At 40.1% G+C, this 14,284-nt stretch overlaps 1 protein-coding gene across 4 annotated transcripts in view; it reads left to right on the top strand.

The window, feature by feature from the left end:
* The window catches only part of map4k3a (mitogen-activated protein kinase kinase kinase kinase 3a), a 459,102-nt gene that overhangs the window by 217,553 nt on the left and 227,265 nt on the right, over positions 1-14,284 (top strand). For all 4 annotated transcript variants that reach the window (XM_084319042.1, XM_084319041.1, XM_084319040.1 and 1 more), the window contains exons 3-6: positions 2,101-2,191; positions 8,093-8,157; positions 11,508-11,563; positions 12,228-12,275. In XM_084319042.1, the coding sequence (XP_084175168.1) occupies positions 2,101-2,191; positions 8,093-8,157; positions 11,508-11,563; positions 12,228-12,275 (260 nt within the window). The remainder of the gene's footprint in view (positions 1-2,100; positions 2,192-8,092; positions 8,158-11,507; positions 11,564-12,227; positions 12,276-14,284) is intronic.

The following is a 14,284-nucleotide window of genomic DNA, read 5'->3' as shown; positions in this document are numbered from 1 at the left end:
TGGTAAAACATCTGGATGGCTGGTAGTTTTTAAAATCTACCAGCCAAATGGCTGGTAAGTCAAAAAGTTAAGTTTGTTCCCTGGCAGCAATACATGCAATTCACTAAAAACGTTGCCATTTCTCGCCTGTACACACTACTATTTAGAATCTATCACATCTATATTATCGGTATTATGTTTCATCATGAATGCATGAAAGGGTGGGGGGGGGGGTCGTTGTTTGATGCTTTGATCGTCACCAACGGCATATGCTGTGGAGTAACGTTACAGACACATGTTGTGATCGAGGTGAAGTCATGATTGGATCACAGTAGGATTGATATCATATAGCCCTTACCTTCACTAGCATGTACCCCAAAAAGAATATTCCAATTATTTGATCGCGAGTCCCAGTATTGGTGTCGATCGTGTCACCAACATAATCCGCCACACATCATGCACCGGGAGCAATTCACGCTTCTCAACCCGACCGATAAGATCGCTTATATAGCGTGCATAAGTACACATATATCGATAATCTAGCGTTTATTTGAAAACGATTCATAAATAGGCCGAAAAATGACAACGTTTTTTGTGTATGCCAGAATATTCCAGTAAAGGGCGTTTATCACGGAATCTATATATTTTCCTGAAAAACTAGGGCTTTTCAAAATGCTATAAAACGGAAATGAACCGATTAAAAAAAAAAAAAAAAAAAGAAAAAAAAAAATCCGTTTCGACAATGTTGACTGCAAACAAGTCATTGATAAACAACGGGCAGATTGGACACATAGCCATAATTTAAGACAGAGATTATGCGTTCACAACGCTATCATTGAAGTGGGTGCTGGCATCCAACCACATTTTACCATGTTAACAAGTGGCAACCAAAGTGTTAAAGGAACACATCAACATTATGGGAATCATATACAGTATTTGCTCCAGAGAGAGACAAGAAGATACACCAGTTTCCTCTCTGTGCGTTCAGTAGAAAGCTATACTGCTGCATGCTAGCCTAGCTTAGCACAAATGAATGGAAGCAAATGGTACCGGATAGCCTAGCTTAATCTTCGGGAGAGGTGTTAGTTTGACAATGCCTAGGCTAACCGGTACTGTCCACTTCCATTCATTGTGCTAAGCTAGGCTAAGGTGCAGCCAGATAGCTTTCTACTGAACGCACAGAGGAAACTGGTACAGTATCTATCTTCTTGTCTCTCTCTGGAGTGAATACTGTATATGATTCCCATAATATTGATGTGTTCCTTTAAGTGTACTTAACTATCCATGCTCCACAGCTTCCAGCTTCCTGCAGCAACTCACACACGCAAACTTTCTGTTTCATTGGCACACACAAGCACTTTTGGCGGACATATTTGGTGGTAACCAAATAAAACCGAGCACCCTGAAAAACCATCGGAGTTCAGTTGAAACGGCGAATACTCCAGTAACCGATTACTCACGCCTATCCCTAGTTCTCTCTAGAACCTTTTGAAACCGGGAGTTTTCTGAATATCTGGGGTGACAGTGGCATAGGAGGTAGAGGAGTCATCTGGTAATCTGGAGGTTCCCGGTTCGATTCCCGCTCCTCCCGGGGCAGTGTGTTGAAGTGTCCTTGAGCAAGACACAACCCCATAACCGCTCCCGATGAGCAGGTCGGCACCTTGCACGGTCGCCTCTGCTGTCGGTGTGTGAGTGAATGGGTGAATGTGAGGAACAAATTGTAAAGCTCTTTGGATAAAAGCTGCTATATAAATGCAACCATTTACCGTTTATCTTGACTGCGTTCAAAACACTTTGTGTCCCTTCCTTGCCACTTTGTGAATTATGTGGACCAAAATAAAGCCATGTGTTTGTGTAAATGTGTGTTTGTGTGTAAATGTGTGTTTGTGTGTGTGTGTGTGTGTGTGTGTGTGTGTGTGTGTGTGTGTGTGTGTGTGTGTGTGTGTGTGTGTGTGTGTGTGTGTGTGTGTGTGTGTGTGTGTGTGTGTGTGTGTGTGTGTGTGTGTGTGTGTGTGTGTGTGTGTGTGTGTGTGTGTGTTTGTGTGTATATGTTTGTGTGTAAATGTTTGCCTCCTACGGCAGTGCTGCCCACTCACCTTGTGGCGTCTTCCTCTTCCTCAGGGGAAGACTTTGCGGTGGTGCAGCAGGAGATTGTGATGATGAAGGACTGCAAGCATTCCAACATAGTGGCCTACTTCGGCAGCTACCTGAGGTAAGAGGACGCAGGCCTCCACCTGCCTCTCAGCACCACCTGCCCCTCTGGCCTGATTCATCACGCTGGGAGGAGGAGACACAGCTGTTTATTTAGCTACAATCCTCAAGTTTCAAGTTTTGTTTTATTTGTCACGTATAAAGTACAGGTACATTACAGTGAAATGCTTGGTTCTATATGAGCCTCCTGAGAATGTGCTTCATACAGTAAAAAAAAACATTATACATATATAAAATATACAAGCTAAAGTACAACCTAAGTACAATGAAGTAAAAATGCAGGCAATGCGGTACAAAAATGCAGACAATGAGGTACAAAAATGCAAACTTAAAAAAATGCTAAATGCATCTGAATCTAAAGGTAATGTAGTGTCTAAACATTGGGAGGGGGGTTTTCACACACGTTCTTGGAGAGTTGAGCCTGACCGATACTGGGTTTTTGGGGGAAGATACCGATATTTGGGAGAAAAATGTAATCTTATATCAATATGACTATAACCACACTCTTAGATTAGCTGAGCTACAGTACAAGAAAGACAATGTTAGATCCATCATAATGGATAAATTAATTAGTTATCCTTCTCTCTTCTGTCGCTCCAGAACTGAACCAAAAACAAACTAAAAACTATCCAGTGTTCTCGGGAGGGTTACCCTAAAACTCAACCCCCAGAACCGCTCCCTTAACCCTTTGATGTGCAACATGGGTCAAAAGTGACCAGAGTGAGTTTGTATTTTCTATATCTTTGCAATAAATTTGTTCCATGATCCAGTATTCCAGGTATTCCTCAGTTAACTTGTTCATCACAAATCCTTATTCATAAAACATTTTTTTGTATCACTACCCTTCTAATGCTCAACATGGGTAAAAAATTACGCATATTCATTTTCTATGTTATTTCATGCATGGCTGAGGGTCTTTTGAAATCAATTTATTTCATCATTTAATATTCCAAGTATTCATTAAATATATATTTTTTGATTACCACAAAATATTATATTAGAATTTGTTTTACCTAAGACATTTGAGGTCCGCTGAATTGTCTTAGATTCAAGGGGCGTGGCTAACTTCTAGTATAAATCTAACTGTACTCTACTGTTTATAGTACATAATAGGCTAGTACTTAGTGTATATGGTACATATGAGTACTCAGTGTGTTTGGTATAATATACCAAACACACTGAGTACTCATATGTACCATATACTTACACTAGGGCTAGGCGATATGGCCTAAAAATAAAATCCCTGATTATTATTTTTTTTAAATCCGATTTACGATTTTAATAAAAAAAATCTCTTGAAAACTAGATACGCCAAGGAAATCATTCAAATAACCTTTGTTTTTATTTGACACAAAAAAAACGTATCAAACCGAGATGAATGTCGCTATTGGGATTGAAGTGCAAACCTAACTTTCACCAATCTTCACTTACATTTTTTTAAATAATACTATATATATATATATATATATATATATATATATATATATATATATATATATATATATATATATATATATATATATATATATATAAAAGGTTACTCTTGATCAAACAAGAATGAATTTCCCTATTGGGATTAATAAAGTGCAAATCTAACTTTCACCAAACATCACTTTTTGTAAAATAAAAGGTGACTCTTAAATTTAAATTTTAAATTTTTTTTTTAATATATTTAAAATTTTCAAAATCGTCCTAAATCATTAATTCGAATTAATCGATAATATTGATTAATTGCCCAGCCCTAACTTACACTAAGTAGTAGTATATATACTGTAATAGTCGCTGTGAATAGTATAGTATATAGTAGTACTCAGCATGTATAGTATACAAGAACACCATGGAAAACAGAGATGAAGATATCTAATGTACAAGACAGAAAACAGGAGATATGAGGATATCTACAAATGCATATGGTTTGGACCAGGGCTTTGCGACTGGAAACAGACCACTTGGCGTGTGACTAAGGGCGCGGATCCACCTGCCTCATATTTATGACCGCACGCGTCTTTTTTCAATGTATTTCAATGGGGAGGGAGCTTGCGGCCGCCTATAGGAAATGCGCTGCAGTCGGCTTTTTTTTCAGCGCCTTTCAGCTTTTTTATGCGGCCGCACACAGCCTAGAGAGTTGAAACTTTCTGAACTTTCCAGAGCGGTGCGCCGAGCGCATATTCAGACAACCAATCACACCCAGTCATATTTACCACTCTGCTTGTAACCTGACACCGAAGCTGCCTGCCTGTCTACCCGCAAGAGACAGGAGCAGTATGAGGGCACAAATACACTAATAACTACACGAATACACTAATAAAAAGCAAAGGGCGAACTGTGGTGTCAGGCAGGCAAAATATTAAATGTATTATTGTTTGGTCCAAATCACTGCTAAAATTATTATTTCAACAGAATTATTAATACGGTATGTATTTTTTTTGTCAGTTGATGTACTTATATAAAAACGATGTTTGTTCATAGTAAAAAAAAAATGTAAAAAAGGGAACATTTAAATAATGATTTTTGGTAATCAGAAACGACATATTTAATGAATAATTAGAATAATAAATTATGAAATAAATGTATTTAACTGTTCGCCTGTTTTCGATTCCCATCCCTAATGATATGTTTGTAACACAGCAGGGTCATTACACAAGGCTGAAAATGTTCATTGTTTTTGTTGTTCGCCCAATAATGTTAACCAATGGAAAGACACACACACACACACACACACACACACACACACGCATACACCAACGTGTTCCGCGCTACTTTCCCTTCACAGTTGATCCGAGAGAGAGAAACAAACGCAAACATACTTTTTCTGGTCTGGACTGGTCCTCTGAGCTCCTCTCCAGTCGAGCTGCGGTGTTTAAATCCAGAATATTGATAAATCCTCTGCCATTGTTGTGTAATAATGTCTCTGCTTCACGTGTAGTAAAATCTACTCTAGAAGTGAAAGTGAAAGTATAGACCGGTGGGGGGAGGGGGCACTAGGCAATTAATTTACTCAAGTGGATTCCTGAACACAAGAATGACACCGTTATCACTGACTGACTACCGCGGCAAGCCTAGGTGGAACTAAGTATAAGTATATAATAAAATATTATTATATTTAAAGGTCCTGTGCATTATAAATGGCTTTTTCCAGTGTTTAGCATTGTTTTATAGCAATATGGGGTCTGTCAATCAATCAATGGGTCTGTGTCTCTAATTACCATATTGGCGGATTGCTCTAATTCAGTTGAGACAATCTCCTCCAGTGAATTAGGTCATTCTGATTTGACTCGCAATGTGACGTAGCATGTAGCTGATGAAGCTGAAGATTGTGATCTGATTGGCTCTATGGTTGTAGCGCATAGTGTAACCCGACACTTCCTCAAACGGGTTTTGACTGCGAGGCAGAGAACGAGCGAGCGAGAGAGAGGAGAGAGAGATAGAGAGAGGGAGAGAGAGGGGTTCTAGCGCATAGTGTAACCCGACACTTCCTCAAACGGGTTTTGACTGCGAGGCAGAGAACGAGCGAGCGAGAGAGAGGAGAGAGAGATAGAGAGAGGGAGGGAGAGGGACCCGTCTTCTCTCACACACACGGAGCATTTACACAGGTTGTGTGTAAATGCTCAGTGTGTCCCTCTCTCTCTCTCCCTCTCTATCTCTCTCTCTCCCTCGCAGCTGGGAGCACTAGCATATCACTGTAATATCTTTGCGCATGCTCCCACGCGCACGCCCGTATTCCGATCCGTACAATAATAATCACAGAGGTATATATTGTCATTTGAAACAAGTTACCAATGCATTGTCCCGTGGGATTATGCCCCCCCCCCCACGGCGATATTAATTAGTATCCCCCTCAATCTCTCTCTATCTCTCTCTGTGCCAGTCGCAGACTGTGTGGATGACTGTCACTCAAAGTGCTTATGGGCGGAGCCAAGCCAACACAGCCTGAAATCCAAAGGGAGAAAAATTATGCTTTTGAGTTAGGGGTGTAACGATGCATCGATTAATCGAAATGCATCGATTCTAATGTGTTCGATTCGATGCATCGATTTGAATATGTTAGAATCGATTATAATCTAAATGAATCACAAAAAATATATATATATATAATATATATATATAACGACCCCCCCCTTTCCTCCACGCATGATGAAGCATAATGTATACCGATCATATACATTTGAATTTTTTTATATAGCGTGTATGGGAAAGAAACGGCAATCGATAATCTATCATATGCGTTTGGGCCTATAACTAGCGTTTTTGGAATTACAGCAGAAAAGATTAAAAACATACTCATATTCTAGACGGTATTAACACAACAATGTATTAATGAAAAAGTATAACGTTCCCACATCCTGAACGATAGATAATCGATGTTGAATGGGCCATAGTAATGTCAATATAGCAATACAATTTAAAAAGTTATAGCCTTGCAAAGAAGGTAAACATCTCCATAGGCTTTTAACGGTGGCAGAGAGGGGTATGAGATGGGCACTATGCCCGGCGGGCAATGTGTTAAACATGCCCTTGCATGAAATTAAATAATGTTACTGTATTAATATAGCCATCAATATCGTATGCCAAATGATTAGGGCCTATTACAAAAATAAAAAATAAAAACTGTATTTCTCAGAGTCTGAATGCAGTCAATGCTCAAGTCCGAGTCATCAGTGCTCAAGTCCAAGTCCGAGGCATCAGTGCTCAAGTCGAGTCACGAGTGCTGAAAATCAGTCCAGGACTCGAGTCCTACAACACTGGTTGGTGACGGCTACATTGTTGCCATAGATGTGTTTTTTTTATTCTCACTGCAAGTGCTTCATCCCAGCACTCCCCAGCGCTCTGCCAGCGCTCCCCAGCGTTCTTCTGCCAGTAAAGAACGCTATATGGACACACGCCCTAATACGTGCTGTGAGACAGATGATGTTTATCTCTGTATCAAATGCACAGACGCTACATTTCAGTGTGAAACAATATCTTCAATGCAATAAATGGGCCTCTTTTTTCAAAGCATGCTTTTTGTAAATCAGAAGATGGGTCTGTGATACTGTGTGTAACACCGTGTGTAATACTGTGTGTGATACTGTGTGTAATACTCCCAGTTACACACACTGCCAATGTAAAGAAAAACCTTTACAGCCACCTGCAGGTGGGAGCAAATATTGGATATCGACCTCAAAAACCCGAATTGCACTGTCGCAGAGAACCCCACCCTTCTGATTCTCCAAGCAGTATAAAACAAACGCTATGATTTGACACACACACACACACACACACACACACACACACACACACACACACACACACACACACACACACACACACACACACACACACACACACACACACACACACACACACACACACACACACACACACACACACTAAGGCAGTGCCATCAAGCTGAGTTGAGAAGCCTCTACTCTCTGCACTACAGTAGCTAACAATCTACCTAATTGCTAGCTGGAGAAGGAGAGTTTGCATAGAGCTACCATGAGCAAGCAGGGAGCGGGAGTCCTGCTGGTTTTGCAGGGAGGTGGAGATGGTTTGTGTGTGGGTGGGTGATTGGGTGGGTGTATGTGTGGGCCGGGGGTGTAATAAAATATGTAATGATTTAGATATTAATCCCATGTGGAAGCAGATGTTTTTTCTTACATTTCTTTTTGTATTTTATTTTTTTTATAAAAAAAAAAAAAAAAAAAAATTCCTACATTAACATCTTTCCTAAATCACAAAAAAGGGACAAGAACCAGTGATGTGTTTTCAGTTCATACCAATAATGTTTCCATTTATTTACATTTGACTGAGTTTGGTTTTCAAATTCAGCACCAGTATCTTCCAACTGTCCCTCACTCAGTTTGACCATTTCGGACATGCATCGATCCTAACCTGATCTGTTTACCCTCGTTCTTTTCAGGCGAGATAAATTATGGATATGTATGGAGTACTGCGGAGGAGGATCCTTGCAAGACATATATCACGGTGAGCACATAAACCCCGGGTTTTACCCTTAGGGATGTCAGTTATTATTGGCCTACCGATATTATCGGCCGATATTGGCATTAAAATGTGATATCGGAAAATATCGGTATCTGTTTTAAAAATTTTTTATTTTTATTTATTTATTGTGAAAAGTATGCATACTGTTATGTTAATTCCACAACAAGAGATATGTAATGTTAATTACCTGAAATTATTCCGTTTTGGGGGGGGGGACCCTGCATATATCAGTATCGGTTGATATCGGTATCGGAAATTAAGAGTTGGACAATATCGGTGTATCAGTAAATTATCGAGCATCCCTACTTTACACCGATTGTTTTTAGTGAGAACACGGGGCTCTAACAATCAGAAACAGAGGTCTTTATTGCCAAGTCGTTTTGACATACAAGGAATATGCTTTGGTCATTTTCAGTGCAACATTAACAGACAGATAATAAAATAAAAAGGTGGAATAAAATGAAATATGAACTAAATGAAGATAGAAGAACAATAGAATAGAATTATGAAATAAAAAATAGGCCAGGGCTGTACAACTCTAAAATAAAGAGGTGGACTAAAATAAGATGGGATATAAACTCAATTAAATATAAGCACAATATAATATAGTTATAAGTAAAACATTTAAATAGGCCAGGGCTGTACAACTGTGCAATATGTGGTCAAGTATATACACTAATTAGAATAGAAATAACAATTCAGTGGGATGGGATATTTAGCAGATGGATATTAAGGATGGCCATGTCAGTCCCTTGATCGGTTCAAACCACTTTGGTCTAACCTAGACCTTTAGAACTCTCTGAAGGAGATGATCGCCGGTTCTATTTGAGAACATTGCTGGTGAACTCTCACTCATATGGGGACAGTTGTTGGGCTACAGGTTTGGGGGGTATAAGGTTTTATGAAGAGAGCGACAAGGATTTCTCTAGATGTTCTGCCTCAAATCACTAGGATTCTAGTGTTGCATGGAGCTTCAAACAAGCAGTAATATTTGATATAGCAGGTGCGTAACGGATTTTGGTAGTGATTAATGTCTTCATCTACAAAGCCCACCAACTCCAACCTCTGCAGTTTGGGGGACATCTTCTCTTCTAGAATAGCGCTATAGAAATCACATTATTATTATTATTATTATTATTATTATTATTATTATTATTATTATTATTATTATTATTATTATTATTATTATTATTATTATTATTATTATTATTATTATTATTATTATTATTATTATTATTATTATTATTATTATTAATCATTATTTGATTTGCCTTACCTTGCTGCTATCTTTATAATGCTCATTTGATATGTTTTATATGACATTTTATGTATTTTTTACTGCTGTGAAGCACTTTGAGCTGCAATTTTTCTATGAAAGGTGATATACAAATAAAGTATTATTATTATTACTCAAATCCACCGGGCGAAGTAAGGCTTCATGAAGGCTTCTAATCCAGAACGCTGGCAAGGACGCAGGGCTCTAAAGATGTCGGCCCCTCGGTCGGTTCAACCACTCTGGTCCTGTCGGATATAGGACTGGCTCATACTCTCAGAAACGTTGTTTTTATATTTCTATAATAAACAAGCAAAACTCGTGTTTCTGTCACTGTTGCCAGGGCGGCAGATTAGATGGCGGGACCATGTTGTTGTTAGTAGTTGTTAACGTTAGCAGTTTAGCCTGCTAACTTCTAAATGTTGGCAAATACGTTCCTGCCTACGAGCGTAAATGTAAATAAAGATAATTGAGAGCAAAAACCCCTTGACCCAAACAAGGCATGGAGAGGACAGCAGCAATAGAAAGATAATTTTTTATTTTGAGAAGACTGAACCAACCCCCCCCCCCCCCCCCCCCCCATCTTAAAGGTCAGTTTTCTTTCTTTCTCTTCTTCCTTGGTAAATCGTTTGAGTCGCTCGGTCTTTAGCGGTGCCTGCCACACAACCTGTGTTGATGTGGCTCTGAATGCCCATCCTTTAGCCCTCATTAAGCCACTGTAATGCTGCCACCGGTCAGATACTGCCACCCACATATCCACCCCTGCTGCTGCTGCTGAGACTTGCCCAAGATAGAGTCCCCAGGCCCCTCCCACATCTCTGCAACCCCCACCTCCCCAGGCCCCTCCCACATCTCCGCAACCCCCACCTCCTCAGGCACTTTGTTTACATTTTATTTTTGTTTTAGTCCGATGTGATACAGGGCAGTAGAGCAATCGGGGTTGTCTTATAATCAAGGTCTTATAATCAGGGTGGTCTTATAATCAGGATCTTATAATCAGGGTGGTCTTATAATCAAGGTCTTATAATCAGGGTGGTCTTATAATCAGGATCTTATAATCAGGGTGGTCTTATAATGTGGGTCTTATAATCAGGGTGGTCTTATAATCAGGGTCCTATAATCAGGGTCTTATAATCAGGGTCTTATAATCAGGGTGGTCTTATAATCAGGGTCCTATAATCAGGGTCTTATAATCAGGGTGATTGATTTTTATTGTGGAGAAAAAGACAGCATCCAAGGGATAAAAACATGAGAAAGGGCAAGCACTTATTTCCATCATGGTCCCTGATTTTGGACATGGACAGACATCATAATAACATAGAGAATCATAATAAAACAGAGCATCATAATAAAACATAGAGCATCATAATAAAACATAGATCATCATAATAAAAAACAGAGCATCATAATAAAACATATAGCAACCCCATAAAACATGCCTACCCTCTCCTTCCTAGACGTGGCTATTTTATACTTCACTGGCTAGCCATTTCTTTGTGGCACGTCTGGTGGTCTTATAATCAGGGTGATCTTATAATCAGGGTGATCTTATAATCAGGGTGGTTTTATAATCAGGGTGGTTTTATAATCTGGGTCTTATAATCAGGGTGATCTTATAATCAGGGTAGTTTTATAATCGGGGTGGTTTTATAATCTGGGTCTTATAATCAGGGTGGTTTTATAATCAGGGTGATCTTATAATCAGGGTGGTCTTATAATCAGCTTGGTCTTATATGTGGCTCAATATAATGTATGTCTTCTTGTTTGTTTCTTTTCACCCGTCTGTGACAACTCCCGGTGCCGTGAAAAGGGACCATTAATTTATACCGATTGGAATCAATCAGCACACCTGTTGCTAACCACTGGGAAGGACGTCAGAGGCAACGTCTTCTCCTCTCGACTCTTGTGCTTTCATGTGTATTTCAGCTCCGTGACCGTCCGATGTGTCTTTTCCTGTAGCCCGACCGAACAGGGTAATGGGAAGAGGCAGATGATTGATTGTGTCTGAGAGACTCAACGTCTTACCTTCTGCTTGTGTTTCTCTCTCCTCTCCTTCCAGTAACCGGGCCACTCACTGAGTCGCAAATAGCTTACGTGTCACGGGAGACATTACAGGTACGGTTGGCATCTTTCCTACTCAGTGCTTTCATCTCAGAATGTCCCTCTTTCCTGTGTCCTCCATGCCCTACGTGATAAGATAAGATAAGATAAGATATTCCTTTATTGATCCCCTTGGGTAAATTCAGGCATCATAGCAGCATGGGGGGGGGGGGAGTGGGGGGGGGGGGGTACAGGTAGTAAACAACACAGTGTACAGGTAGTAAAAACAACACAGGCAGTGTAAACAATTTGGTCAATATGGTCAATATAATTTACTATCTGACTAGCTGAAGAATATTCACATTATTCACAGTGTCACATAAGGTGCAGTATGCGTGAGGTAGTGTTATAATTTACTATCTACTGAGTATACATTATTCACAGTATCACGGTATCCACTGAAATATACATTATTCACAGTATCACAGTATCGCAGTGTCCACATAAGGTGCAGTAAGCCTATGGTAGTGTAGGTTGTCCTCCTTGGGTTCCTATAAGTCCCAGGTCAATGTCTGGTAGCAGTCGCTGTCGCTGCCCCCTGTAGTTCACAAGATTGAGACGCATGCTGATGCTAATGTGAAGAAGGCAAACAATTAAACACAGACGTCATATAGGCCAATAGGACATATGTATGTACCAGATATTGATGAGTCATTTGGTGTATTTGCCTTCTCCACAGGGGTTGTACTATCTGCACAACAAGGGCAAAATGCACAGAGACATCAAGGTAAGCATTCCTTACACTACTGCAGTACTAATATCACTACTTTCACTACTGTCACACTTACCCTACTGCAATACTACTACCACTACTGTCACTACTGTCACACTTACACTACTGCAGTGCTACTGTCACTACTATCACACTTACACTACTGCAGTGCTACTGTCACTACTATCACACTTACCCTACTGCAGTACTACTGTCACTACTATCACACTTAAGGCCCGCCCATAGTCGAGCGGACTGTACACAGAGCAGACTCCCGCAGACTCAAAGGGAGTCAAAGCAGACCCACAGCAGAGTGCAAGTGCGAAGCTCCTATTTTCTGACACGCGGACGTCCGCGGCGCCCACTTGGTGTCACACAAACTGGCGCGAGGTGTAAACTGGCGCGAGACATGTAGGAAATAGACCGCGGAGGTCCGCTGAGATCTGCTCGACTATGAAAGCTCAAAGAGTCCAGTGGACCTCCGTGGAGTCTGCTCTGTGTACAGTCCGCTCGACTATGGGAGCACCTTTACACTACTGCAGTAATACTATCACTACTATCACACTTACACTACTGCAGTACTACTGTCACTACTGTCACACTTACACTACTGCAGTACTGTCACTACTATCGCACTTACACTACTGCAGTACTACTGTCACTACTAACACACTTACACTACTGCAGTACTACTATCACTACTAACACACTTACACTACTGCAGTACTACTATCACTACTGTCACTACTATCACACTTACCCTACTGCAGTACTACTGTCACTACTATCGCACTTACAGTACTACTGTCACTACTATCACACTTACACTACTGCAGTACTACTATCACTACTGTCACTACTATCACACTTACCCTACTGCAGTACTACTGTCACTACTATCGCACTTACACTACTACAGTACTACTGTCACTACTATCACACTTACACTACTGCAGTACTACTATCACTACTAACACACTTACACTACTGCAGTACTACTATCACTACTATCATACTTACTCTACCTTAGTACTACTATCATGGCAGATTAACAACCTCCAAGTCATTGATGTTTTATAAAGTGTTTGCTGTTTCAGCGGAGGACAGTTCAGCCCAGTGGCATCAAGCCAGCAAAGATTCTGTGAAATGCGACTTCCTGTTTAGCAATTGGGCCTTAAAGGACCAGTGATGATATCAATCAATGTCAGAAAAGCTTGCTGTGGCGTGTTAATTTTAGGAATGTCAGCTGCAGATCACTTGATTTGTTATAAGTGTTTACTGTGAGTGCAGTCTCTCTGAGCACAGCCAGCTCTCAGTATGCTGAGGGACGTGGCCTTCTGTTCATTGAAATATGTCAAGTTAGGATCGTAATACAGAAAACTTTAAAATATAAACAAGTTTGTTGGACCAGTGGGATAAGTTGCTTTGGGGCTTAACCACTGCGAGCAGGTGATACATCAGTTGTCACGGTTGCTGTGGATGTTTTTTTAAACACAACAATTAAATGAATTGTAGTAAACTAGCTAAATAATGTCCTTTTCAACTACTGATAATGGTCGTCACTTGTTGGCCAAGCTGCAAGGATGGAACTCGTCATAATTTTCACTTAAAAAGTTAACCTCAACCATACCCCTACCTTAACACATTGGGCGCCAGCCATTAGCCTGGTCCTTGTGGCTAACGTGCCAGGTTTCCATAGCATATTTTCACTGTGCGTCACTATGTTTGGAGAGCTATATTTATATTCTATATTATAGCTATGGAGACAATACTATGGTCATTTGACAGTGACTTTCTTCAGTCGAACATGCAAAAATGAGATACTTTTTTCATGCATACATTCGTGCGTTATCCCGTGGTGAATGTAAGTATAGTTTAGGAGTGATCCATGATAATTCCTGAAAATCTGAGTTATAGGGCGCTACGTGTATTCTACTATAAGCGTTGGCGTTTCTTGCCTGGACATGCTACTATTTCCAAATCAAATGTATATAATAGGTATTATGTTTCATCATGAATGCATG

This window comes from Notolepis coatsorum, assembly GCF_963971535.1.
Source record: "Notolepis coatsorum genome assembly, chromosome: 7".
In the NCBI taxonomy this organism is placed as follows: Eukaryota; Metazoa; Chordata; class Actinopteri; order Aulopiformes; family Paralepididae; genus Notolepis; species Notolepis coatsorum.
The sequence above is the reverse complement of the archived record's forward strand: the minus strand, read 5'-3'. Positions and strand labels throughout refer to the sequence as shown.